The sequence below is a fragment of the Taeniopygia guttata genome, chromosome 1 (assembly GCF_048771995.1).
Source record: "Taeniopygia guttata chromosome 1, bTaeGut7.mat, whole genome shotgun sequence".
NCBI lineage: Eukaryota > Metazoa > Chordata > Aves > Passeriformes > Estrildidae > Taeniopygia > Taeniopygia guttata.
The window spans coordinates 108,204,638-108,232,127 of record NC_133024.1 but is presented as its reverse complement, the minus strand read 5'-3'; the positions used below and the strand labels follow the sequence as shown (position 1 = coordinate 108,232,127).

The 27,490-nt window shown below is 41.5% G+C and overlaps 2 protein-coding genes across 3 annotated transcripts in view; both read right to left on the bottom strand.

The window, feature by feature from the left end:
* The window catches only part of USP9X (ubiquitin specific peptidase 9 X-linked), a 70,509-nt gene extending 69,099 nt beyond the window's left edge, over positions 1-1,410 (bottom strand). For both annotated transcript variants that reach the window (XM_030282797.4, XM_030282807.4), the window contains exon 1: positions 1,181-1,410. In XM_030282797.4, coding sequence (XP_030138657.1) covers positions 1,181-1,276 — 96 coding nt within the window. In that variant the 5' untranslated portion in view covers positions 1,277-1,410. The remainder of the gene's footprint in view (positions 1-1,180) is intronic.
* On the bottom strand, positions 1,303-26,007 carry LOC140684999 (uncharacterized). Its single transcript, XM_072935108.1, has 2 exons — positions 25,039-26,007; positions 1,303-1,434 (listed from the first exon to the last, which is right to left on the bottom strand). The coding sequence occupies exons 1-2, from the start codon at positions 25,881-25,883 to the stop codon at positions 1,398-1,400; spliced, it is 882 nt and encodes a 293-aa protein (XP_072791209.1). The 5' UTR covers positions 25,884-26,007; the 3' UTR covers positions 1,303-1,397.
* Between the last annotated feature and the right edge of the window lie 1,483 nt (positions 26,008-27,490).

The following is a 27,490-nucleotide window of genomic DNA, read 5'->3' as shown; positions in this document are numbered from 1 at the left end:
TATATCGTCTGGTCACAATCCCCAGTAAGGTGGTCTAGGGAACCCTGCTTGAGCAGGCAAGCAAGATAACCACCAGCTGTCCCTTCGAATCTTACCCATCCTGTGACTCTCATTATGCCCCCAGCAGTTAGCAGGGCAAGACACTGGGAGGGGACACAGCCGGGAGAGCTGACCTGAAATGACCCAAAAGACACTCGATGCCACAGAGCATCACACTTGGCAATAAAACAAAGGGGTTCTTTTCCCAAGGCAGCTGTTGCTTGGGGACTGGTTGGGCATCATCAGCTGGTAGTGAGTGATGGCACTTGCATCACTTGTTTCCCCCTACCCCTTTCATTTATGAAACTGCATTTATCTCAGCCCAAACAGTTTCTCACTTTTTCGTTTCAATTCTCTTCCCCGTCCCACTGAGGCAGGAGTCAGCGACAGTGGAGATTTCCTTGGCAGTTCAGGACCAGCCCACCACACATATCAAAGTACAATTCAGTCTCAAGAAGGAGCAATCACTAAACCTTATGGTATTAAAGAAATACCATCTTCATACTGAATTAAGTAACAAAGTGTGGCTCTTCTCTTAAATGGTGATAATGCATCTTCTCTGGTATTTTTTTCCCCAACTAAAAAGAATCATTACACTGTGATGTAATATATGAAAGCTTTTGCTTTTCTTTTGAAAGCAAGGAACATGAGAAGCTCAGGAAGTCAAGTACAATGAACAGAGACCTGGATGCAGCTGCTCTGGAAGGGCTGATACCTGAGTAAGCTGCTTTATTCAGAAAGTGCTTTTGCAAAACTGAGCAGAAACCGAACTCATAGATGTAGTGTGGCTTTACCAATCTGTGGCAGGTTCTACAATGTGGTTCTGAGGAAGCTCCCGGTATTAATCCAAGAAGGCTTCTTATGCAAAACAGACAGGCTTCACAACAGAACAGGTATGCTTGAAAGAATTATGCCACTGCCTGAAAAGGGAGTATTTTTTGTAATGCCATACTCTCTAACCATATTTACCAATACCACTGTCTCCATCCTTCAAAATATTGTTGTACTTCCAAATACGCACACAAAAATGTCTAACTTAACTAGATATCTCCAGAAGTACACAAATTCAAATAATTCAGGAACACTATTTCTAAAGAACAAATTCCTTTATTTTTATATGAATTGATTGTCAATACCATACCTGATTCTGCTGGAGGGGAGGCTGGGACTGTCCATCAGGAGCCTGACCCTGGCTATCATTCCCTCCTACTGGAGAGCCACGAGTCGTGGCTGTCATACTCGACACAGGGCAGATCTTTGCAATTTTGTCTGCTTATGTAGTTGATGTGAGAGAAGAAATTATAGTCCACTTAGTAAAGTTGAAGTACCAGCATATGCTTGCCTTAAAAAGCTCCAACTCAAGAACATGCCATCTTGCAGAGACCATTGCATAACCTGGAGGGGGAAAAAAAGACAACATCCTGTATTAACATATGCATGGAAACTCAATCCACACCTGGAAAAGAACATTACAGAAAAAAATACACTGCTATAGACAATCTTCTATTTTAGACTTATTCTTTCTTTTTATTGAATACAACTGATAAAGTCACATTTGAAATATTTAATATTATTTTAATGTTCCAAGTAAAAATTACACTTACAATTGCCTTTATACCATTGAGAAACTGACACACATTCCAAATGTGTATCTGTTTACTCTGTGTTCAGAGTAAATGTGTGTAGCTCTTTGCTCTGACTCTTTTTGTGCCTGAATTCCTACAGTAGATTCTCCATCTGAATTCACAGTGCTGCTCAAGGTCTATGCAGAAATTACCTGGTTAAGAGCCTAAAAAGCCAAATTTGTAATCTTTGCAATACTCTCCTCCTGACACTAACTGCACATGTCAGAGGGAGTTAAGAGACTAATTCTACCTCAGCTGAGACTAATAGAGACCCTGCAGCCAAACTCCTCTTAGCACATCAGTATTCACCATGGGAATTTGACCTGTATTCCCTTTATCCAGCATGTGCCTATGAAAGCCTGGGTCCAATGGCCTTTCAGCCCCACTATGAAGCCCATCACATCCCAACAAAGCAGATTATATGAAGAAAATTGTGACCTCAGATTTGTTAAACTTGGAATGGTACACCAACAGTTCCATATTCATTGTGTTTCAACTTCACTGTGTTACATAAAGACAAAAAGAGCCGCACTAAGTTATAACAGCAATTCCACTCTGTACCACCAGGCATTGTATAACCACGGAAGCTGACATGTAATTTCTTAGAGCAACTCACACTTCCAAGCACCACATACAACAAAACAGTTCCCAAGAAGTTAAAGAAGCCAAGTAAGGTGATACAAAGTATGAGCTTCCAGGAAGATGAATTTGGCAGTGCTGAGTTCCTGATCCAATCACCAAAACCTCAAGTTAACAACTGGAGTGAAATTTCTGTTGTAACACTATGCATATTCCCAAGTGTTTTATTATGATGTCTCATCTCAAGTTAAGTTTCAACGCTGTTACCTTTCTCCAAGACACTTTAAAATCTTTTCATATATTGTGTGAATTTGCAAGGCATTGCAAATGTAATAAAAATTTACTGAATACACTCTAACTACTCTGCCCAGTCTCCAATATTAACAGCACCAACAAACTCAGAGGTCTTTAATAATATCACTAGAATAATGTTCACTTTTGAATAAAATTGTACTGTTTCAAAGCACTCAACTGTTATCCATCTCTAGCTTTCATAACTCATATTCATAAGGCTAAGTAAGACTACTAAGTCCAGAACAAATACATTTCCAATTCAAAACTTTCTTTAGGAAGAAACTGATTTTTGAAATTAATGTATTTGGTATTTAATATGCGCTTTTTAAAAAATGCCCTCCTGAGTATTTAATTGTTTTCTAGTGATGTTTATAGAGATCACTAAGCAGAAAATACAAGCAAGAGTAAGTTTCCTGCCACATATATATATATACACACACACACACACTGCAGTCTACTGCAGTCCAATGCAGTCAGTTCTGCACTACCTGATGGAGGTTTGGAGGTATTCACATAAACCAGTGAAATCAAACTGCTGCCAACTCACACTGCACTCTTCCACAGCCCTAAGCCAACCACCACCACAATAAACCTTATTTAATCACCACCTTTCTTCCTTAACAGGGCTGGGTCACAGAACAGCCACATCAAAAACTAGTGCTGGCACAAGGAGCAAGGTAGCAAAGAAGCATGAAAATGGTAAAACAGCTCATTTCAGCACAATCCTGGTCCAGGATGGCTTAAACTGCAGGCAGAAGTGTCCACCAGCAGCTGCAGTTCCAAAACAGCTGATGCCAAGGGCAAGCTGCTTGATTTCATCTCTTCCCTATTCTAATGCTTTGGGCTGAATATCATGAAGTTCAGAGTACTAAAGGAAACAACAACAAAACCCCACCGAATGTACAAAGACTGATTATTTTTCAGTTTCTTCAATTATCTGAAGTGGTGCACTGCAAGGCCAGAGAGTACACACCCTAATGCCAGCCAGGGAACCAGGACAAACTGCAGCTCTCCTGTCAGACTGACTGACATTAGTGTGAACTTATCCTCAGATTTTGCTTCTGTGCTCAGCTGAAGGATGTGGGCAAAATATTCTTGTAAATTCCATTCTGCTCAAGGCAAGCAGCACAACTTAACCAGAAGATACAAGAAAGCTACTACTCAAATAACTAATTTACTCAAAATCTTGCAAATTCATAGAATTAAAAAAAATCTAAGAAAAAATATTATGAATTTTGTAGATGCTAGTAAACACAAAACACTTACATGAACGACTCATCTATTTTTTTCTTCCTCTTATTTAGGGATTGTTTGCTAAGGAGTCTAATCATGATTCTCCATGCATATTGCTTAAATTATATTCCCAGGAAAGTGTATTTCAGGGCTTCCACAGAATTTCACTTGTCTTAGTCATATGCATTGGACAAGGCCAACTTCTTAAGTGAGTTCATAACTTCTCCCTCCAAATTTGTGTGATGTCCTCAAAACAGATAATAGTAATGTCAAGCTATGCTGCAGTTAACTAAAAACATTCCATCTCCAATAAATCACCTGAGTACTTCCTGTAGTCAGATGTGTGTTGCAGGGATATCCTTGTTCAGGTATTTTCCTTTTAATTACAAAATATACAAACATACTTTCAAAAATGCAATCATAATCCAATTCACGCAATTTAAACAATGTTAGAAGGCACTGGTTCACCAGTCGTGTTTTCAGCCATTCATTTACCATTTATCTTTCACAGAAAACATCAAACTGCATGCCCACAGAGAACACACCACTGCTTTAACCTCTCTAGAACCAATAAAGCATGAAACTTTGAATTCCCATCACTTCTTTAATTCAGACTATTCAATTCAATTTTTTAGAGATACAATGCACCAAGGCAGTTTGGCTCAGCTCAAGAATTGCCTTTATACCTGTTTATAATTAATTTGATAATTTATAAACAAATGTAAATTGATGCAGTGACATGTATGTATATATAAGTGTACAGACAGCCCAATAGAACAATCCAAACTGCCTGTATCCAGCTCAATTCTGATGAATAAGTTAGTTTTTACACACATCTCATTTCTACTATTTCTGATTTTGGCTTCAGCACACTATCCTAGAATCAACAGAATATGCCAAGTTGGAAAGGCCCCACAAGGATCATCCAGTCCAACTCCTGGCCCAGCACAGAACCATCCCCAGGAGTCCACCACACACCATGTGCCCAAAAATATTCACCAAATGTTTCCTGAGCTCTGCCAGGCTGGTGCTGTGACTAGTGCCCTAGGGAGCCGGTTCCAGTGCTCAGCCACCTTCTGGGGAAAGAACCTTTCCCTAATATCCAACCTAAATCTCCCCTGACACAATTTGAGGCCATTCCCTCAGGATGTGTCACCATCACCCCACAGCAGAGATCAGTGCCTGCCCCTATGAGGAAGCTGTAACTACAGCTGTAACTTCCCCTCAGTCTCCCCAGGCTGAACAGACCAAGGGCCCTCAGCTGCTCCTCGAGGCCCTTCACACCATGACTGTGGCCCTCCTTTGGATATTCTCTAAGAAGGTAGCATCTTTCACACATTGTTGTGCACCAGCTTAGGGCAAGGCCACCACAGAGCAGGAGACAATCTCCTCCCTTGCCTGGCTGGCCATGCTGTGCCTGATGCCCCTCAGGACACAGATGTCCCTCCTGGCTGCCAGGGCATTGCTGACCCACATTCAGCTCTCCATTGACCAGGACTCCCAGGTCCCTCTCTGCAGCAATGTCTTCCAGTATCTCATTCCCCAGTCTGCCCACACATCCAGGGTTGCCCTATACCAGAGGCACAAGCTACATTAAAAAAAAACTACCACCTTTACCCAAAGCGCTGAATGGATGTGTTAACACAGGGTCAAGACGGCGACAGAACCCTGTTAAGTGACAAACTCACTCCTCCCACTACTAATCAAGCAGTTTATCAGGCTATGAAGAGTGAGTCAAATGGATCCCACTGACACTTGCTTTTGAGGCCAACTGAGAAAATTCCTATTTGACATGTTTTTCCCATCTTCTTTTGTCATCCTGATCCTAAGTCATAAGGTCTTAACCGTAAGTGAAAGCCAGTTTTTGCTCCAGCTGACTACTTGGAATTTCAGTAGTCCCAGAAAAAGACAAATATAGATTTCTTGGCTCATATGGTCCCCATTCAGAAGGCACCACCCAGGAGCTCCAAGAGAGCCCCTGCTGCCCACACAGCAGACACCAAGGACAGCACTATCCTCCAGGAGGGGCCTCTTCTTCCAGACTCACCATCCAGTACAGCTGCACACCTGAACGCCACCTCAGCTTCCCCTGTCTGCAATCTCATGCCTACACAGCAGAATAGGTTAATTTTGTTTTGGGGAGAAATAAAGCACCTTTTCAAAAGCCAGGGGGAAATATATCAGATGGTTCCTGGATAAGTGGTAGGTAAGAAGCAAATATGTACACAATACTCTGTTACAGGATAACACAAAGGGTGGCATCTTATCATACAACGATAAAGGAACAAACACATCTTTCTAATACAGCTGACTTCTAGAAGGGCCTTCATTTGAGTTTCTCAAAGTCTCCTCTTCAAAAGTAACTGAAATACCCCCACTACATATAGTTCTTTTCCCTGAAGTAGCTACTTAAAATACAGAGTCTCAGAAAAAAGCAAGTTCAAGGTGCCAGATGACAGAGGCAAATAAAAATACAAAATACATTTTATTATTCATAAGCATTACCTAACCCCTATCTAGGGGGACAGACCTATTTTTCCTTCAACTAAAATATTCTGGTTATATACAAGTGAGGACATATGTCATAAAATCTACTTTGTCATGTGGTAACAATGAATACCAGAGTAAGAGTTGCTTAACATGTAATAACAGAGTTTTCTAACAACCATAGAGCAATTTATTTACAGATGGTGTTCCCATGAAACGGGAGCTCATGGATGTGCTTCATCACAAGTGTGATGTGTACTGCAAAAAGGCTTAACAGCAGCAATACACATTTGGGGTTGAAAGGTATCACTGATTTGTTTCATAAAGGATCCTAGGAACTGCCTTCTTAAAACCTTAATAAATACTGACTCATCACAAGGATTATGATGTGATTCTAGTTTAAAAATTCTAGACTTCTACCCTATTCCTTTATTTCAACCAGAATGACTTTTCAACTAGAAACACCGCCCCCAAATCTGTAACACTAACCTAATTCAGTAGTTACAACATACAGACACCCCCACACATTTTCCATTTTCTTTCCTCCCCGTGCCTTGTATCTTTCAGGAAGGAGGAAATTATTTACATAATCAGAATAGAGAACTGGAGGTCGCAGCATTTCACTCATTAACACTGACATGCAGTGAAAGTGAAATGCATTCAATGATTAATGCAAAACCTGTCATTAAGCTACTATGCAGTAGACCAAGAAGTATCTAACTATTAACATTAAAAACACCAACTGATAAGCAGCAATCAGAAAATGTTCTCAAATAGCATATATTACCAAAAAAACCCCTTCCAATTCCTTCTCCACCTAAAGAAGTGACTGTATATAAGATATAATCAACTGCATCAGATTCCAACATTAGTTCAAAGCAATAAATGTCTTAAACATATAGTACAAGACAGAATTTGAGTAACTGTAATAGTTACAAACTAAAACTATTTCCACTAAAAATAGATTACTTCAAGTAACCTTTTTTGTGACTGTTCCACATAATACACCTTAAATTAAGTCATTTGGCAGCATAAGCTTCTGGAACATTGAGAACATGCATGTAAACATACAATTCTATTTGCCCTCCAATTCAGATAACAAAATAAAGGGGAATTGCCCTGAAATATACTTCAGCTCTTTGAGGAGCTTTCTTTTCTTTTTCATTTCAAAACCTGGTGTTTGGACTAAGTTCAGCTAAGAAACATTTACTTAACAGTATCCAACTTCACCTTGTACAAGATGCTCCTACATACAGCACATACACGAGTTTAAGCAAGCATTAAGAGCATAGAAAGAGAACTTCCAAACTTGAAGCCCAAGAAATTCTAATCAAAGCAAACTGTATTCAAGCCAAGGACTGGGCTCTGCACATCAAGGCAACAAAGCCAATATGCTCAAAACATATTAACTTGTTTCATAGCATCACAGAATGGTTTGTGTTGGAAGGGACTGCAGTGATCATCCACCCCCTGCCATGGACAGGACACCTTCCACTAGACCAGACCTTTGATCCAACCTGGACTTGAAGACTTTCAGGGATGGGGTATCCCCAACTTCTCTGGGCAACCTGCACTAGTGCTTCACTACAGGAAAGAATTTCTTCCTAACGTCTACTCTAAACTTACTCTCAGTTTAAAGCCATTATCCCTGTCCTGTCACTACATGCCTTTTCTGTAAACCCCCTCTCTATACTACGAGGGGTCTATGGTCTCCCCAGAGCCTTCTCCAGGCTGAACAGCCCTAAGCATGTCAGTGTGTCTTCAGTGGAGGTGCTGCCACGTGAAGCAGCTTCCTAAAAGACTTAAATAAAAAAATAAACCCCTTACATCAAAGGACTGTCCTGCTTCAAAGCAGTAATTGCTGAAGGCCAGGCCCTGAAAGGGAACTGGAGAGCAGCAGCAAGAATCCTCCAAAAGACATGCACCTCACAGTAATTCTTGGGACGTAACAGTCAGACAGTGCACCCCTGGTTACTTACACCACATGATGTTTTTTCAAAAATAATGTATTGAAAGGACAGGCCTTCAGATCACACACTTAGTTCTGGCTACCAGATGGAAAAAAGCTTCAGCTCCTGTTCTGAAGAAGTGCTTAGCTCACGCGTCAGTAAACAGAGATGAATCCAAATATACAGCAGCCAGTCAATACCGTACACAAAAACCCACCACATGTTAAGACAATTGACAGAGTTCCCCTCAGGGAGCTGTGGGCCTCCAGTCATGCTTTTCCACAGGTGCACATCCCAGGCTGCTGTCACAGACAAAGTGCTGAGCAAGGCTGGGCCTCTCCTCGTGTACAACCATTCCTTCTCTCTCAGGAGCTTTCACTGGGAGTTACACTGGTTCAACTGGTATCAAAATACATCCTCAAGGATATTCAGTGTATCTCAGTGACAGAAGGAAGAGGGACATAAATGTACAGCCCCTAAAATTCTATTACTTAAACTACTGGTCTAAACATTTCCCAGCAATGAAGAAACTGCATTCAAGGCACTGGTAAGTAGCTAAATAATATGGGGTTTTATGATGGGAGATGGAAATTGTATTTGTGACAGTAAAACACTCAGACTTTTCAAGAACAGAATCCAGTAAATATAAAAAGCACTAGTAAATGCACAGACTGGAACCTAAGAAAAGCAAACTTACTAAATTACTTCTATCTAGTAAATGCAAAAATCTATCTTAAAATGCTTAAATGTTTTGAACCATGACTTTCACTTACTACAAAGCTCTTTTCTTGAATTCCCAATGAACGTGCAAAGAAGTAGGTAAGACTTCCTTTTACCTTGTATTAATAGAACGAGCTACAACAGGAAATACCTTCAAAACTAAAACAACAAAAAATATCAAAGAACTTCAGAATATAATTTCTTCCAGACAGACTCAATTCACACTGTTATATTTTTTTACAATTATGCTATGGTTTATTTATGCATGAAGCTGTCCTTCTGCAACCCAAAAAACATGTTCTTGGCAATAGAGCCAGTTAGGATTGAGCTGATACTTCAGGTCCAACTGCAAACCCAGTCCTTTTCAGGCAGCCCTAAAACAGTTCAGGCAAGGACAAGGAATACATTCACAGTTGGTTATCTGTCATCTGTGGAGTAATTGTTATTGTATCATTACATCTGTCACCACTTCAAGAAAATAGTATGTCTAAAGTTTGCACTGAAGACTGATAAAATGTTCTTGGTCCCTTACTTCTGATTGTTAAATCCATAGTTTGGTCCTGGATTAATTCAATTCATAAATGGATGTGACAGCTACACCTCTGCAAGCCATGGAACAAAGTTCATCATCCAATGCACTTGAGCACAAAATGATCCCAGTGTTCTGGGAATGCATTTGGCATCCTCCCTTTTCACTTGCACAAAGAACACTTCTACTGAATATGTTACTCTATCATTCGTGCTTTAGGAGTTATGTTTAAAGATGGTTTCTCTGTACGTACACTACTTTTAATTGATAGTATCTATACAGGTGGTAGTGGTATCAGCTTTTCTCAGCTCTATGTGCTAATTCAAGCAGAAAATGTTTTCTTGCAGTACAAGCTAAAAGACCTACAAAACACACATTTTAGATGTATTGGTTCTGTTCTTGAAGTCCACAGCTTAAAAGCTCCTAGCTCCAAATAATGCCTTACTGTATTTATAATTTGGGCCTTCAGAACCAAGGAGGAGATAACACACCATGTGGAGGAAATGCTGTACCTCTTCTCAAAAGCTGGAGGAAAACGTAGATTCTCCTGCTCTTCCTGATTTTGTGTGTGTGATTCTGATTTTTCTGAAAGGAAAGTGCCAGTTAAAAGTACAGTTTGTGTAGTGCTTGTCTGCTGACTTCTCAGTTCTTTTTCTTCTCTGATAAACCCAAAAGTCAAAGAGAATAGAAACAGCAATCTTAAAAGGACATCTTTATTCCCTAACTGAAGGGAGTAGATAAATAGTTGCAAACCCCAGAACAGCCAGGGTACCTCAGCAATGGATGGTCTCTCAAGTTCTGTAATGGGCTCAAATATTTGATTCATCCCACTCACTGGGGCAGCAAATTGGTGTGGAGGGAGAACTTCTTGGCTACTTATTTTTTCCCTAGATGTAAAAGGCTGTAATTCATAAGTTTCTTATCAGCTCTGTGACCAAAATTATGTTTCTATTAAAAAACAGTGCAAAGATTCATTCTTGCTACAAACATACAATTGTGGTGTTCACAGACAGTTGCTTTTGTAAAATAACTGTGCTTTTTGTCATGTTCACCCATATACATGAAGTTTTCTGTAGGTGCTCTTTTCTAGGTAAATGACCTGACACTTGGCTCTTCTAGTGCACATTTTATTGTGCCAAGCTTACCAGATAACTCACATTACTCTGTGATGTGTTCTAACTGTTTGTCACCCTGTTCATTTGGGTACCATGTGCAATATTTATTAGTAATTTTACAGTTTTATCTATGTAATTGGTAATATATTAACAGTATGAAATTGTGAATTGCTAGGTGAAGGGTTTGGCTAGGAATGTGTTCCTGTTTGTTAAAATCATGTTGATAATTCTGGTTTCACAGAGTAAAGGTTCATTTTTTTAACTCTATTTTTTTTTCTGTAAATTTAATCAGACAAGTGTGTTACAATGCAGAAACAACAGAAATACAGGTAATCTCTAACATGTTTTGATTCTCCTCCTCTACTCTGCTCTGGTGATAACCCACCTGGGAGTGCTATGTACAGTCCTGGTGTCCCCAGCATAAGGACATGGAACTGTTGGAGCAAGTCCAGAGGAGGCCACAAAGTTGGTAAGAGCAGTGGAGCACCTCCCTAACATAGACAGGCTGAGAAAGTGGGGTTGGTCAGCCTGGAGAAGAAAAGGTTCAGTGGAGACGCACAGCAACCTTCCAATATCTGAAGAGAGTATACAGGGAAACTAGAGAGCAACTCTTCATCAAGGAATGGCAGTGACAGGAAAAGGAGTAATGGGCACAAACTGAAAGGGGGAAAATTTAGGTGAAGTATGAGGAAGAAATTTTTCAATTTGAGGATGGTGAGACAATGGAACACGCTGCCAATGGAGATTGTGGATGCCCAACTCTGGCAGTGCTCAAGGGTCCTTTCTCCTTTCATCATCAAATGCTTGGACCTTGCTAAAACATTGGGGTTTGTATCAAATATTGTGAGGGTAGTGGTGAAACCACTGAAAGTACTTCAGCTCTGCAATTTATGCAGGAAAGTTTTGCTGTTATTTTAGGTTGCATTAGATTCTGTAATGTCTCTGTAAACCAGGTCCTACTGTTACCTAGAGAAGAATATGGGTCCTGTAAATTCCAAAAGACATCCACAGAATATCTCACTTCTTTTTATGAGTGGGGCACAAACCCTTCGTAATTGTTAAGAACTTTTGTATCCTAGCTCTAGCAGAGGATAAATAGAAGATAAACCTCTGAAACTTCCTTGGATGTTGTAGTCTTCTTTTGCTGCAGGGCTTACAAAGAAAGCTCAGATTTTTTTTTAAAGCACAATTTTGTAGGCAGGACTGATGAAGCTAAAATCATGAGGTATCTATTTCCTCCTTCTATCACAACAATACTTAAGAATAGAATTCTTTTGTTCATCTGCATGGGACCTCCAATGATCATCTAGTCCAACTGTCTCAGGATTACAGATAATACTAACTGCAGACAAAAATCTAAAAAAGTTAATTAGAAAAGCTAAAATCAAAACACTTCCTTTGAGGTATTAGAGCCATTTAATACTGTTGACAACTCAAATTCTTCCTAAGGAACAGAGTAAAAAACAAAATAACTCTTCAAAATTCCATGCTTGGAGGGCAGTGCTAAACCATACCGAGATCCAAATCTTCACTCATGTTCAGTGCTGTCCCTAGGCTTGGTTTCTTCCTGAGATACATAAACACATTGCAAATTCTGTAATTTCTGATTAAATTAATGCATTTTACGAGGCAAATGGTAAGTGCTGAATGACTTTTGCTACTTTCATGCTTTCTCAAGCATCTGAAGGGAAGGATAATGGCATCTTGCAGATTTGTCCCACTTGCAGCTTTAAAACATAGCCTTATAGTATATATACTGCACTTAAGGCTTTGCAAAACTCAGGACTATAAATATTTGAAATGTTGGCCGAAGTCATTCAGCCAGTAAATTAGGCATATTGCTACAACACTATTTTTACATGTTAGTTGTGCACCGTTTCTTAAACTCTGCTTATGCACAGCTCCTGATGTGTCACTGTGCTGTGCAGCACCCAATGCCAGCACTGCAATTGGACTGTAAAGATTCTGGTAGAAAAGTGGAGTTCAAAACTGGCCTGCAAAAATCAGGCTCAGCCCTTCTGGCTCCCTTCATGTTCCCTATGGAACTTAATGGCTTCTCTAAACTATGTTAAACACTGTACTAAAGAAAATCAATTAATTAGTAGTAGTCTTTACATCTAATATTCTGTGACATTATCAACACATTATGGAAATTTTCACACAGTGTATAAAATCAACACAACTTACTGCTTGGCTAATTGTAAATAATTGAAGTGTGATACAGCACCTAACACAGGTATTAAGCCGGAAGCAGATTACGTTCTTGAATCATGACAAAAACAACTTTGTGAAATGCCTATATATTCTTAAATGCTTTAAATTCATATATCTAAGCCTTCCTGTTCCTGTACTAGCTTTAACTTAACTTTTTTTTAAACTCTGCTTTTCACGTAATGTTTAATCAGCACAAACTAAGCACAAGTACCCAAACTCTACCATCATCATTGTCAAGTGTAATTCAAATATCCCTAATACACAAGAAAGTGACACCAGCATTAAAATTCATGTTTCAATAAGCTTCTTCACAACTATTTAACCAACTTAGCCAAACTTCCAACTAATTTCAACGTACCAACTGCCTACTCAGCCTGCGGTTTTTATACTGCTCCATGCCAGAAAACTGCAAGTAAACATTTTGACATTTTCTGCTGCCTTACAACCATTTCAGTCAGAAGATACTTAGCCTGAAAAATCAAGCTTGCACAAGCTCCCTAGAGGTGTTACAAGATGATAGCTCATGTCTTTTAATATTGTCTGCCTTAAACAGTGCTCCATTCCAACCAAACTCATGCAAGCCCATCTTCCCAGGCAGACCGAATGCTCCAGAAATCCCTGAAAACTATCTACCCGCTCCAGAGAACTTGTGTAACGACTCCCCTCAAAAAACTTGGCCTCTCTATAGGGAAGTAAGAAGTGGCAACAGAACAGCAGTTTTGTCTTCTGTCTTCATGTTCCTTCTGCCAACACAAAAGGCAGTAGTTTGATATAAATGCAAAAAGATACATAGCAGAGGAGGCTGGAAAGGAACAAGAAGCCCCTAGAAAGTACACTAAGAACAAAGCAGGGTTGGAAATAAGATAATTATTTCCACTATGTTCACTCCCCTCCACAGTCCCAGAAACACAGTATTCCTATATCCATAAAGCCTTTTGAAAAGCATGTCTTAACCATCTTTACTGAGAAATGCAGGAGAAAATAATCAAACTATTATCACATCCTAAGATCTGAGGATGGGTTTAAGAATTCTGTTTCAGATATCTGAAAACCAAAAAGTCATTCAAAAAAACCACAACCCACCACACACAAAGTAAAAAAATCCACAACGCACACTGCTGCTGCTCTCCCTGCACTGAAATAACCCCATAAACTGCCAATCCCATAAACCCCTTTGCTAATGAGCCCTCCCTGCAGTCACAAAACAGCCTACAAAGATCCCACTTCTGAGCTGAGCCTACCACCAGGCCAGGAGAGATAAGAGGAACATTGGACCTGTTCTTCTCAGGAACAGTGCTTAAACCAGCACCACAGTGAGTGACACAGCTTAAGGTGGTTTTGCTACCACAGCATGTGCGTGGATATATTCACTTCTACTGCTGGAATCTCAGTGTGCAACAGCAATCTCATCCCCCAGTACAAGTATTATATCCTGGTAAATTTTAGAAAATAAGTCTCATTGTATTTCTGCATGTGGACAAGCCTTTGCCCAGTGTAAATCCTCTCAGTCCATTTGAAATCAGGGAAGTCTCCACTGTGACTAGAAGGGAAGGAGGGCAATCCTGCTGGCTTCCATCCTAACCACCTTTTCACCACTATGGATTAGCCCTTGCATCACCACCACATCACCAGCCAGATCAAGAAGCCAAGCTGGCTGAAAGGTAACTGGAGGATAGGAATAAAATAATTTTAGCTTTCAGCCACATCAAATGCCATATGAACACTAACAATGCAGGAGAAACGGGAACCAACTCTTTCAAGCATCACTGCAAATCTCTCATGAAATTACACCCTAGAAGAGAAGGGAAAGGGAAGGAAACGGAATACAGACAATGAGAATTAGCACTTATTTAACTAATATATATATAGTTACATATATAATATGATATAATATATATATATATCATATATAATTATAATATATGCAATTATATATAAAAAGTTATATATATATAATCAAGGTTCATGCACATTACAGCACAAATGAGCCTTTACAACACAGAAAAGTCATAAAGAACAAAATTCTTCCCAAGCATAATGGATATCAAAGGAAAATGCACACAGACAAAGCTGTTTAGCAGGTGGTAAGTGCCAAGAATGTCAGTCCAGCAACAGCACAAGTTCAGTCATAAAAGAAATATTAAGCAGCCACAGCAAATAATGCCAAGTACAAGATGTCTGAGAAGGTGAAGGCAACAAACTGTCCTGAAAATTATGATAAAGCCAGTGGAATACTCAGCAGATTGCAATGAGTCAGGAAAATTATTTGGCAGTAATACTTTGAATAATTTCACTACAAGCAGACAACTTAATGATGAAGCCACAGCAGGTAACATAGAAGTTGTAAAACACAGAAGGTGGCAAAAATTTTACTTCTGATGACAAGAAAAAAAAAAAGGAAAACACAGCTAGGAAACTGTAAGCAAAACTACAATTCAAACATTACCTGGAAACTCAAGTAAAAACCAAAATGGAACTAGAGATGACAGAGCATGAGTAGCTGAGTACAGCAGCTACATCCACTGTGACAGTCAACATGTTAGGACTTTTTCACAGGTTTTCATTTTGCATGAGATAGATACAACATGCTCTCTGTATTTGTCAAAGGCTGAATTTGTCATTTTTCTCCTACCTAATTGGAATTTTCAGAGTAATCTGGTTTCCACTGTAATTTCATTTCCATTGAACTATGTCCCCTGGGTAAACAGTAATCAACTGAGGCACCAGGAAGAAAAATTGTCTGTATCTTATTTGTCACAGAAGTTTAGTGATGCTTAATAAGGAAAGAAAAAGAACTTTAGAAATAAAAGGAAAATCTCTGGTCTATAAGGCAGCTATATAGAACTCCCCAAAGCTAATTCTGTGTCTTGTTCACACACATTGTTGGAGAACACACCAGCCTTTTTCAGATTCACCTTTTTGTCCTCCTCTCATTCTTCTTGGTATTGAGAGAAAGAGAAAGCTGAGAAAGAGTGAGGAGGCACAACAGAAACTTAAGCCAACAAAACTGTGTAATATCTAACAAAAATCCACTGAAAAGCTATGACAAGAGCTAGGTCTGTAGTTCACAGCCTCTGTGTCTCAGTTCTTCATCAATAACATAAAGACAACAGAAGCTTTTAGATTAATGTTTGGGTAACAAACAGGATAAGAATGGAAAAATCCTAAAGAACCTATCAAGCTTATTAACAGAGAAATAATTCTACTCAGTATTTAGACTGATGTCACACATGCATTTACAGAAAGAATTCTACAGATAAAATACTGCATGACAGTCCAACTCCATCTCACTGAATGAGTCAAGGATCCAATGGGAGGAAAAGCTCCTAAGTAAGGGGTGTGGAGGGGAGGGAAACGCCAGTTTAATGACATGCTTCATTCTCCTATTTCCCCATTTCCCACGTTTATATAAACTAACAGGAACCCGAAGTTCAGGACCAAGTGCAAGCTCCTACATGTGGGTCAGAGCAATCCCAAACACAAGCACAGGCCAGGTAAAGGATGGAATGAGAGCAGCTTTGAGGAGAGGGACTTGGGAGTCCTGGGGTACAGGAAGCACAGCATAACCCAGTGCACTCACAGCCCAGAAAGCCAAACGTGTCCTGGGCTGCATTCAAAGCTGGGTGGGCAGCAGGACAAAGGAGGGGATTCTGTTCCCTACTCTGCTCTGGTGACATCCCATCCTCAGTGCTGTGTGCAGCCCTGGGGTCCCCAGCACAAGGAAGATATGGACCTGCTGGAGCAGATCCAGAGGAGATCAGGAAAAGGACCAGAGGGCCAGAGCAACTCTGCCATAAAGACAGGCTGAGAGAGCTGGGGCTGCTCAGCCTGGAGAAGACAAGGCTCTGGGGAGACATTAAAGCACTTTCCAGTACATAAAGGGGGCTTCAAAAAAAGCTGCAGAGGGACTTTCTGACAAGGGCATGTAGAGACAGGACAAGGGGGAATGGTTTTAGGCTGGAAGAGGGTAGGTTTAGATGAGGGGCAAGGAGCAAAATCTTTACTGTGAAGGTGGTGAAGCACTCCAACAGGTTGCCCAGCATTGTGGATGTCACATTGTTGGAAGTGTTCAAGGCCAGGTTGGATCACAGGATCCATTTACTATCCCCCTAAATGGTTCTTAAATTATTACAAATGCTTATATAGACCGTGATTCATAATTTTTCCCCAAGGTTCTTTGCATCATTTGTTTTTCACCACACACAATTTTAAAGTAACTTCATTAAGCCATCTGACAATTTGACTAAAAAATGAATAATGGACACATTTTTAAAAATAAGCTTTTAGTTCTGTTGAGAAATCCACTCTGAAATACAAACCCCATGTCCTGATGAAGTAATATGAAGAAAACAAACTTTTCACTTCCATTTATCAAGAATCTGTGCAAGAACAAGGCACCTCAAACATCAACCTCATATACTCAAATGCAGCAAGGCAAAGAAAAAACTCAGCTGATTATGTGCACCCTGTGACAAGCTGTTGTCTGTAACACAGACACTTTCTTATTCACAGCTAGAAAGTGTCTCCAAAGTATACCCCTAGCACCACCAATTCTGGGGAAACAGAACATCAGCTATTCAGTGGAGACAAGACAACCAACTCTCCTTCAAAGCAGATTACTAACACCTGACCAAATTGGCAAGTAGGAGCAAACTACAAAGATTTTAACAATATTTTCTTATTAAGAGAAATTCATCACAAAAATAATGAAAATAGCTTAAGAGAAAACAAACACTTCAGCAGGCTATGTAAGAAGCAAAGTTTTTTTATACCTACAGAAATGCATCCCCAAAGGAACTTCTTCACAATTCACAGGAAAAATCATTGCAACTGAACTGTTTAAATGTCAACATGGTTGCTCAGGCTTCTCCCCCCCACTTCATTTCTGGAAGGAAGTTCTGAGACAAGAACTTTATTTGATGAAACACACTAGAGAAACTGATTATGTCAAATATATGGAATAAAGAATTCTAGTGGATAACTGCAATTTAGAACTTAAGTGACATACAATGATAAACTCACATTTAAAGTAAATTTTGCTGTTAGACTAACTGAAAGTAGAACTACAGGGTTAGTCTTCATTTTAAGCATGAACTACTGCTTATTTATTGTATTTTCTCACCCACAAAGAACTGCAGTGACTCATCAACACTGCCAAATCCTCCAAGTGTATTTCAGGTGTAGCACAGTGTAAGCACACACTTGAGAGCACAAAGCAGGAGTTTGATCCTCTGCTCTCAACTGTTGAGTTACTCCCTGCTGGCCTACATGAGTCCATAACCTGCACAACACCTCAGCCTTCAGGGTGATATTTGTAAACAGTGCATTGAGTATCAGTACAACTACATCTTCAGAAAAAGATGATCTTCTGAAGTACCATCTAAGGATCAACCAACACAGTGCAGTGGAACCTCCAAATTAAACTCTTATAATGGCTCTCACCTGCCAACAATGAAACTAAACTAACCACTATCCTCCTCCAGCTGCCTCCAGGCAACATATCCTGAGTTCTACCGGTCCTAAATATTCATACCATTATCAGGAAAGTGATATAAAATAAAAGGAACATTCACGACAGCATGAATTACCAAACCCTCCTTCATCTAGTCAAAAATCTCAGAATGGTGCAGATAAGTGGAAAATTCCAGCCATACACCTGCTAACCAGAGGCTGGGACTGACTGGGCCTTTTTCATTACACATTAGCTTACAGCAAGGTTTCACTAGCACTGAACTCACTGATCACCTCACTGAACATCACTCAACCAATTGGTGCTGCATCCATTCAAAACAACAACAACAACAACAAAAAAAAACCAACGAAAAAAAAAACGAAAGGGAAAAAAAAAAAAAAAAAAAAAAAGCTGCCCAAACGGCACAAAGGGAATTCATGTTTTCAGCTGCATCTTCACTAGACATGTGACAAACTGTCAACCACAGCAACCTGGCTGAACTGCTACAAGAACACAGACTGTAAGAATTTTCAGGCTGTGTTCCTGCCTAATTACCAAAACTATCACAAAGACATCCTGGTACAGCAAGAGAAGTGTAAAGCACTTTAGAAATCTGACATTACCACCTCACCTAAGAAAAAAAGTCAGTACATAATCCTAGAAAAAGTCCCATTATATCAGTGTCTGCACACGTGTCTGTATACACACACACCAGTAAAAGTATTCAAGGAAAAGCACCTGGGATTTTAAGGTCCCACTGTGCCTAATAAAACACTGTCACTGAAAGACAGGTCAACACACATGGAGAGCTGTGCAAAACTGGAACCTGAAACTGCAGAACCAGCCACTTGACTTAAATCTTCAACCTCCAGAGGATTTATGTCACACTTTAAGATTACAAAAAAGGAAATCCTCACAGCTAAAGGATTCAGGAAAACACATTAAAAGAAAACATCAGAAATTATCAAACAATTAGTATTCTATTTCTAAATCAGAAATCCACAAAGTCAAAAATATAGTTTAAACTATAGTTTAATGTTTTGGTTTATCAAAATTTCAGCATTACATCAACATATTTACTTATAAATTAAGTTAAACATCTTTCTCATTTAACTGTCAAACTCATGAACTTTCCTGTTGATATATAGTAAAAAATACACTGAAGTACTTTTTGCTAAAACAACAGAAGAACAAACTATACACAACTCAAGGCTCATTTATCAAAATGTCACTATGTTTTGACTACAATGTTAATTCCTATCTTATATTTAAAATGAGACTTTTCTTCACTCCACTGTCAAATTTATTTCTGGACAAGAAAACTGAAGTTCCACCCACAACCAACACAGGCCTGTCCCCACTGTCCCACAGCACAGTGGCAGCAAGGACACCCTCCACCAACCAAAAAAGCCTCTCTGGTAACAGAGATCATAGCTGACACACATCACTACTGATTTTTCTTACTGAACACAGTTCAAAACAATCCTTTTTTCCTTCTTTCACCATTTCATGTTGCTACAGCTAAGACAAACCAAACCTTTTCCTCTTCCCACACTCAGTCCTGCTGAAGCTGAGAAAAGGTTAAGCAACAGTTAAATTATTTAAGGACTGAACCCTATGGAATTTGGAACGTGCATTTTTCTGCCATTCCATGTGCCATTCGACTGTTACAAAAATGTGCTACTTGTCTTAAAGGCTCTTCTAGGGACAATTTTCTATTACTTGAGTTTTGGGTATTTTACATGAAAGCTTAATGAAAAGACAGCCCTGAAATTTGCTCCACATACTTTTCATTACTTTGAAGTAATGAAACACTTTGTTCATTTGAACACTTCTGTTAAAAAAGAAGTCTTTTGCAATTTGTAATAGAGAGGATATGAGGAAACTCATGCTATAAGGATGTCTTGCCTTCCACACAGTCTTGAATCCTAGCTGAAAAACGGAATTTGGAAAAAAAAGCACATCTCTAAGGAATGATGCAATGTGGAATTCCCCTCTTCTGAGTAAATCCACAGCTAAATGCTAACTACCAAACAGCAGGATTTGCTGAAATGTCCATGCAAAGATCTAAATGCAAGAAAATCACATTTTTCTGTTAGCAGTTACATGTGTAAGGAAAACTAAGTCACTAAACAGGGTTACACAGTGGTTTTCGTAAGCAGATCAAGGATGCTACAAATAAAAGCTTCCCACAGTAACATTCCTGATAGTTACCCATTACTTCCAAAGCATCTTCAATCTGACTTCACGAAAAAGAGTTGATAATACCAGCGTTCAAAATACACCTGTATCTTAAATCTACATCCCATGGACCTCTTTCAGAACTGTACTGACACAAAGTCAACCAAAAGCAAGTAATCATTCTCATAGTAGGAGTAACTAAACCTTTAAGAAAATCATATATCAACAATGTTCTTCTAAAAAGCAAGCTTGGGAACATGCCTATATCCCAGTGGTTTTAATTTCAAGCATTATAATTTTTATTTGAAAACATGTTAGCAACTCACAACCAAAAAGCCTTCATAAGAAGCAAACTGAATTCAACTCTCACATAAGATGAATAACTAATGGTTTCTTATAAAACAAAGCAAATACTAGAAAATTCACAACAGAAAATGCTGAAGAAACTGGTTGTGCTGTCAAGCTCCCTCAAGAAGAAAAAAAAACAACCACCAAAAACCGAAAGAGAAGCAAAAATATTTAATACTAAGTCACAATTGGCTACTTTAAGACCTTATTTACTTTCCTCCTATCCTCTACAGTGAGGACAGTTATTAACAGCTCTCCTGTAATGTTACCAACACCCCATTTTAAATTATTTTACCAACCCAGATCTACAGAACATGCTCAATGCCAACAGGTGTGCACTGTAATATATCAGAAAGGCAGCAGTTTTCATCTTGAGGGTGCAAAGTAATGACAGAACAGTTTTCTGCCCTATCTACTGAAGACTCTAAACCAAATATCTAGATCCCCAAGTGCAGAGGAAACCTCTGCTACCCATATTCTCAAGTCATGTTCTAGCCTTAAACAAAAGACAACCAGCCAATACAGCATAACTGTTCTAAAAAGGGAACTCATAATAAATTATGGCCCTCATAACAAGAGTGTGAGAATTTTCAGATGTTCCTACATTAGTAAGATAACAAAAAAATAGATTTAATACATGGAAAAAAATAACTGTGTTTTTCTAACACAGAAGCTGAAGTAGCTCAAACTACCCAGATAGAAAAATTAAAGTCTCATTGTATGCAAGTATGTGCTAATAGAAGACTTTCTTGGACTCTGCTCTGGAATATCAGAACAACGCTCAGTTATGTTAAAAATAAAGGTAATGTTGTGTATTTACAGATCACAGATAACATGTGTGATATGAGACAAACCTACAGGAGTGGCACACAGTGCTGCCAGCTTTGCAAAAGACAAGGACTACAAAGAAAGACAGACACTACCAAGCTGTGTTCCCAAAACATACCCTGAAGCACAGCTTTAAACTTAGAATTCTGATTTTAAACAGAGATGGTATGGACAATAAAACTGGGGTTTGTTTATTTAAGCTACACAGAGGTTGAAGACACATCCACTAAGAAAAACTTAGGATACCTGCACAGGAGAATCCACATACAGATTACTATTAATGCTCACAACCAGCAATCAACTGCCTACAGCACACAAAAGCCTTCACATTTACAAGTTTTCAAATTAACACAAAATCCAGCAAAGTTTCTTACATCTTCACACCGGTCTCTGCAAATGCTGGATAAGCAAGGCTCTTGTGATTACAAGAGAAAGAATTAAAGTACTATAGTTTCAAGGGTTTTGCAGGGTTTGGATTGTCTTTTTAAAAAATAAAATCCTACTTTAAGTTAAATACAGAAAGGGACACCTTTGATTAATTTACTTCACAAATGAGGCTATCTTCATCTGGATCTTTTCAAAATATACCTATTTTTGATCTCTTAGAAAAGATAAAACAGTATTTTTTTTTAAAAAGTGAGTAAATACATACACACATATGTGTGTATAACATATTTATATATATAAATATGCTATATACATATATATAACATATTTATACACACATGCACAGATATATCTCTACACTCAGAGTACTGCCTAACACAAAAGTAGTTTCCATTCAAATATCTGAAATAAGTTATGAACTTGTCTAAACCAGAGCAGGAAGGGCAGAAGTACTTTCCATGGAATTTAATCTATTTTAAATACACACCTGACACAAACAGAACTTCAAAGCCATTTAAAAATAAATTGTTCAAACTAATAAATAAATGAATTCCTATCCACTCTTACCCAAGGCTGTATTCATACTGGAAGGTCCTAAACTAATTTTAATTTCAAATATAAGATGTCTTGGAACAAAGGTATTACAGGTACCTTTATTTTCTCAGAAGTCTATTTAATTCTGCAAAATAGACATTAATCACTATTTTAGTTTATTTTGAGTCTCTCATCTATGAATTTCGGCTTATTAATAAAATGCATAAACCTAAAAGTGTGCCTTTAGAACACAGAGTAGTTGCACCGGTCTGAGCATAAAGGCACCACAATGTGGGAAATAAAATGTTTATGTAAGGGTGATAGTGTTCCACAGAGATGGAAAACAGTTTTGCTACCACTGTCTTTATTGATTACCACCTCCAGATGCAGCCTTCCTGTCAATTCCACGGGCAGAGAAATTGCCACAAAGGCAAATTCTGCAAGGCATGAAGCAACAGCCAGGCAGATTAAGACAGAAGCTGCTAAAAACAAACACCCTGAAGACAAACTACACAAAAGCACAAGACCCCCTGGAGAGAGAAAAGTTACTATGATACAATCTTACATTTCTTTCTGGTTAACTCCCTCCTCATAAACACGCTGATAATTTGAGTCTCTTCCACTGCAGCTTTATGATTATGTTTTTGGGTTTTGTACACAGTTATCATTAAGCATCACTGTCGTCCGGTGTATTGCAACAGAATAATCAATACACATATCCTATATGCCTCCCTGAAATTCCTGGTATCAGCTGCTGTAGTTTGTTGATTCAAAGAATAAACATTACTTCAACTCCAAGAATCAGAAGCATTGTTTTAGAAAACAAAACAAAACACCAAACAAAACAACTCCCTCATGTATGACTTGGGTTTTGCTCAAATAAACATGCAATTTTATCAGCAACATTTTTGGCAGGGAGGCCTGACAATTTCTCAAGTAAAATATGAAAAAAAAAATCCCAAGTACAATATGAATAATAAAGTTAGCTGTCTACAGCTTTCAGTCACCCCTAACTCTTACTAGGGACACTGTTTCTATTCCACAATCAATACAGGGCAACCCCCCAAACACCTATCAACAGCCCCTTCCTACATGTATAAATTTTACCACCCATTTGTCAGGCCTCTGAGAAGCTGCTGAAAAACGCAGGTTACATGATCTGTCATGGCAAGTGTTGCCACAAGTATACCGAAGAATGCATTATAACAGTATCCCAGTTCAACAACTTTTTAAAAAAATACAGGCCCCAGTTCTGCAAGTAGGTCAGCAAAAGCAGGCCTGGTGCTGGCTTTGAGCCTGCGACTTCAGAGGGTCTTTGGGCTGATACAAACCTTCGGTGATATGAACACAGCTGCAAAACTGTGAATATAAACCGAGGTGTACAGATAACGTGAAAACAGCTGAGACAGACACAATATGTCTGCAGCGAGCCTGCGAGTCCTTTGAACATTTAATTAGAACAACTCTTTTCTGAAAGGTTCTTTTTTTCCTGTACAGCTGCGAGCTACTGCAAATCTTCAAAATACCTAACTGGACTTCTGAGGGAGCAAGCAGAAAATTAAATATGACATCTTAAAAACTACCCCAACATTTCTGGATACCTCTACAAGAAAAAAAAATCATCACTCAAGATCAAAATAAATAATTTTCAAAAGCTATTCCCACTGTATACAAAGCTGCACAAAGTGGGACGGCACACGTTAACGCAGCGGTAACTAACACACAAGAACCCCAACAATCCATCCAACTGGGGAAATCCCGTTTTCTCGAGGACAATAACAGTGAGTATCTGCAGCCAAACTACACGCAACTACCTCTGCCGTTCACGCAGGGCAAGGGAAGAGGACTGTCCTGCCTAAAATAAATCGCTACAGACGAGTCCTAAGACTCAACTCCGACGAGAAGCGGCGCGGTGAACTGTAGGAAATAGATGAAAAAGCCACGAACGTTTTTCGTACATGGAAGCCGGGGCGCTGGAAGCAGAGGCCAGAGGAGTGGCCTACGTGTTAACAGTGTTTACAGCGGGCGTGAACGAGCTGCTGCTGGCGGATTTCATTGAGACCGTCGGGAAAGCGCCTCGGCAGGGCCTGATTTCCAGGCGTCGCCCGGGCCTACGCGGCCCCAATCACTCCACCTCAGTAATGGCGTTCGGGGCGAAGGGAAGCGAGAACCAGGGGAGGCGATGCCGGTGCAGCGCTGCGGGGACGCACCGGGCCCTCCTCACCGGGGGGGTCCGGCCAGAGGGGCCGCGGAGAGGCGGTCAGAGCCCTCCGAGGGCGCCGGGTGCTCCCCCCCGCCGGCAGCCGGGGATGAGGAACCGTCAGCCATTTTCCCTCGCCCTCCAAAACACGGCGGTGCGGGGCCGACACGCCGGGGCTCCGAGGGAGGCGCTGCCGCTGCCTCACGCCCCGCGGGTCCCGGGGAGCTCCGTCCTCGCCCCCAGCCGCGCCCCGGCCCGCGGAGCCCCATCCCCGGGGAGCACAAACAGCTGCCCGGCCCCGCCCGGGCACCGCTCTGCACTCACCCCCGCACCGCTTCCCCTCGTCCCGCGGCGGCTGCTGCGGCGGCCCGGAGCTCTCCTGGGCGCTGCCTCATGCCCGGCGGCCGGCGGGGCACGGTCTCATGCCAGGCCGCGGCTCTGAGGGGGCGGCTCCGCTTCCCCCGGTTCCCACTCGGCTGCGCTGCGGCGGGAAGCGAGAGGGCAAATCGGGAGCCGCTGCCCGCGCTCCGGGTGCCGGTCCTGAGCGCTTCTCTCTCTCTGGGGCGTTTTTCCTGCGTCACCAGCTGCTGCCCGGCGGCGGCGGTGGCGGCGGCCCTGCCTGGGCTCGGGCTGGGGCTGGGCCGGGGCCTGCGCGCTCCGCTCCGCCCCGTCCGGGCACCGGGCGCACGCGGGGGGGGTGGGCGGACGCGCGCCCGGGGCTCGGCCGGGCGGGGGTGGCGGGGCCGGGCCGGGCCGGGCGGCGGGAGCTCAGGGCTCGGCGGTGAGGGGGAAGCAGCGCGGAAGGAGGCGGCAGCGGCGGCGGCTCCTCGCGCTCCCGGCGGCGGCGGCGGCGGCGCAGCCGCGTCTGGCGGGGCCCCGTGGGCAAGATGGCGGCGCCGGCAGCGCCTTCCGCACCCGGCCCAGCGCGGCGGCGGTTCGGCCAGCCGAGCGCGGCGGTGACGCGCTGCCCGTGTGCCGGGCCCGGGGCTGCCGCTCCCGGCCGGCGCTGCCCGTGTGTCCGTGTGCGGGGCGGTGAGGGGAAGGACGAGGCTGTGGGGGATACACACACACGCGCGCGCGCGCGCGCGCGCACACACGCGCACGGCCAGCGGCGCGCGGGCGCGCGCGGGGCCTGCTCGGCGTCGGTTGGGCGCGCGCGCGCTCTCCATTGTGGCCCCGCGCCGCCGGGCGCGCGCCGGGGCCCGGACGGTGACGTCAGGGCGGTGACGGTGGTGACGTCAGCGCGGCCGCCTCCCGCCGCGCTGGGGCCGTGAGGGGAGCGCGGTGGGAGCGCGGGCGGCCCCGGCTCCGTCCCTCACGCTCGGGGACACCGGCGCTTTCTAAAAGCTGAACCGACCTTTCCTTCCTCCTGCAGGCTCCCCAGGGCTGCGGTCACAGCCCCGAGCCTGGCAGAGCTCAGGGCGCGTTGGGACAACGCGCTCGGGGCACATGAGGTGGATCTTAGGGTGTCCTGCGCACGGCCCGGAGTTGGAGGCGATGATCTCCCTTCAAGCTTGAATAGTCTGTGATTCTTTGGTTCTTTTTTCTTTCTTTGATACGTCTGCGTTTATATGGCCGTAGTACGAGATCGGTAGAACCCCAGTCCGGGCGTGCTTCCGGGAGGACTTCAAGCCTGGTTTTAAAACCTGAAAAAACGGGAAAGAATGCTTTGTGGCAGGACAGAAGTTTGGCAGATATGGCGAACTCGGACTTCAGGAATACCTGAAGTGGTGCTTAAAGTTTTGTTAGTCTGTATTCCAAGGTCAAAGTCTCGTTTTAACAACATCTCAGTGCAGGAAGTGAAAGATACGGTATTGAGCTGAAAACACGGGAGGAATTTAGTCTCCCCAGGTTGGAATTTGCTCAAAGAGACTCAGTCCAACAACCTCAACTCTAGTGCAAAATGTTTTATTTTTTGGACCACGCAGTGACAAAAGACTACAAAACTAAAAAATCAATTGCTCATTGCAGGAGATAGAACAACATTGGGTTGGTGTTTTTCAGTAAAAAGCTGGAGCTCAAAATCAAGTGGTGATAAGTTCTGATATTTCCTAATTTAGCAGGGTTACTAGTTTTTTTGCTGAACATTAGATGGTATTGTTTGGAATGGAAATCTGAAGTATGTTGCTATGTATGCCACTCAGTAATCAAAACAAAGGACACAGCTGCTTCATCACTGTACAAATGCAACAGTTTCTTTACTGAAGGAATAGCTGTATGTGCATTTTCTTCAATAATAAAAATAAGCCGTAGTGAAAGTTTGCAAGTGTAAGTCTTTTGTGTTTGCGTTAAAATACATGTAATCATATCAAAACAGCCCTTTTATCTGTGTGATTTTCATGCTTCTGGGCATGTTACTGTGGCCTCCCTTTTTTGTCCCTTATCAACTACTTTCAGCTTTTCCTCCAATTTCCCATTTTCCTCCTATTATCCACTTTGTTTTCCAGGGAAAACATTTAAAATAGCTGCACCGACAATGCTTGTACCTTCCCTTGCCACCACAGTATTCTCCCTCAAGCCTTTCACTTTTATAGTAACCTACAGAGGGATGGTGACACCTCAAGCAATTGTAGTTGCCTATATTTTGACACTTATCTTCAACAATAAACTGCTGTGTTTGTCGATGGTCATTTTTTTTTATTGTTAAGTAGACCCTTGTTTTAATGACAGGCCAAATACTGTGTTCCTCTGAGTACCATGGCTTTTTTTTTGGCAGAGCCAAAGAGTGACACACCAGTGGATTTTTATAATGTGGGCAATTGTCCACCAAGAAATT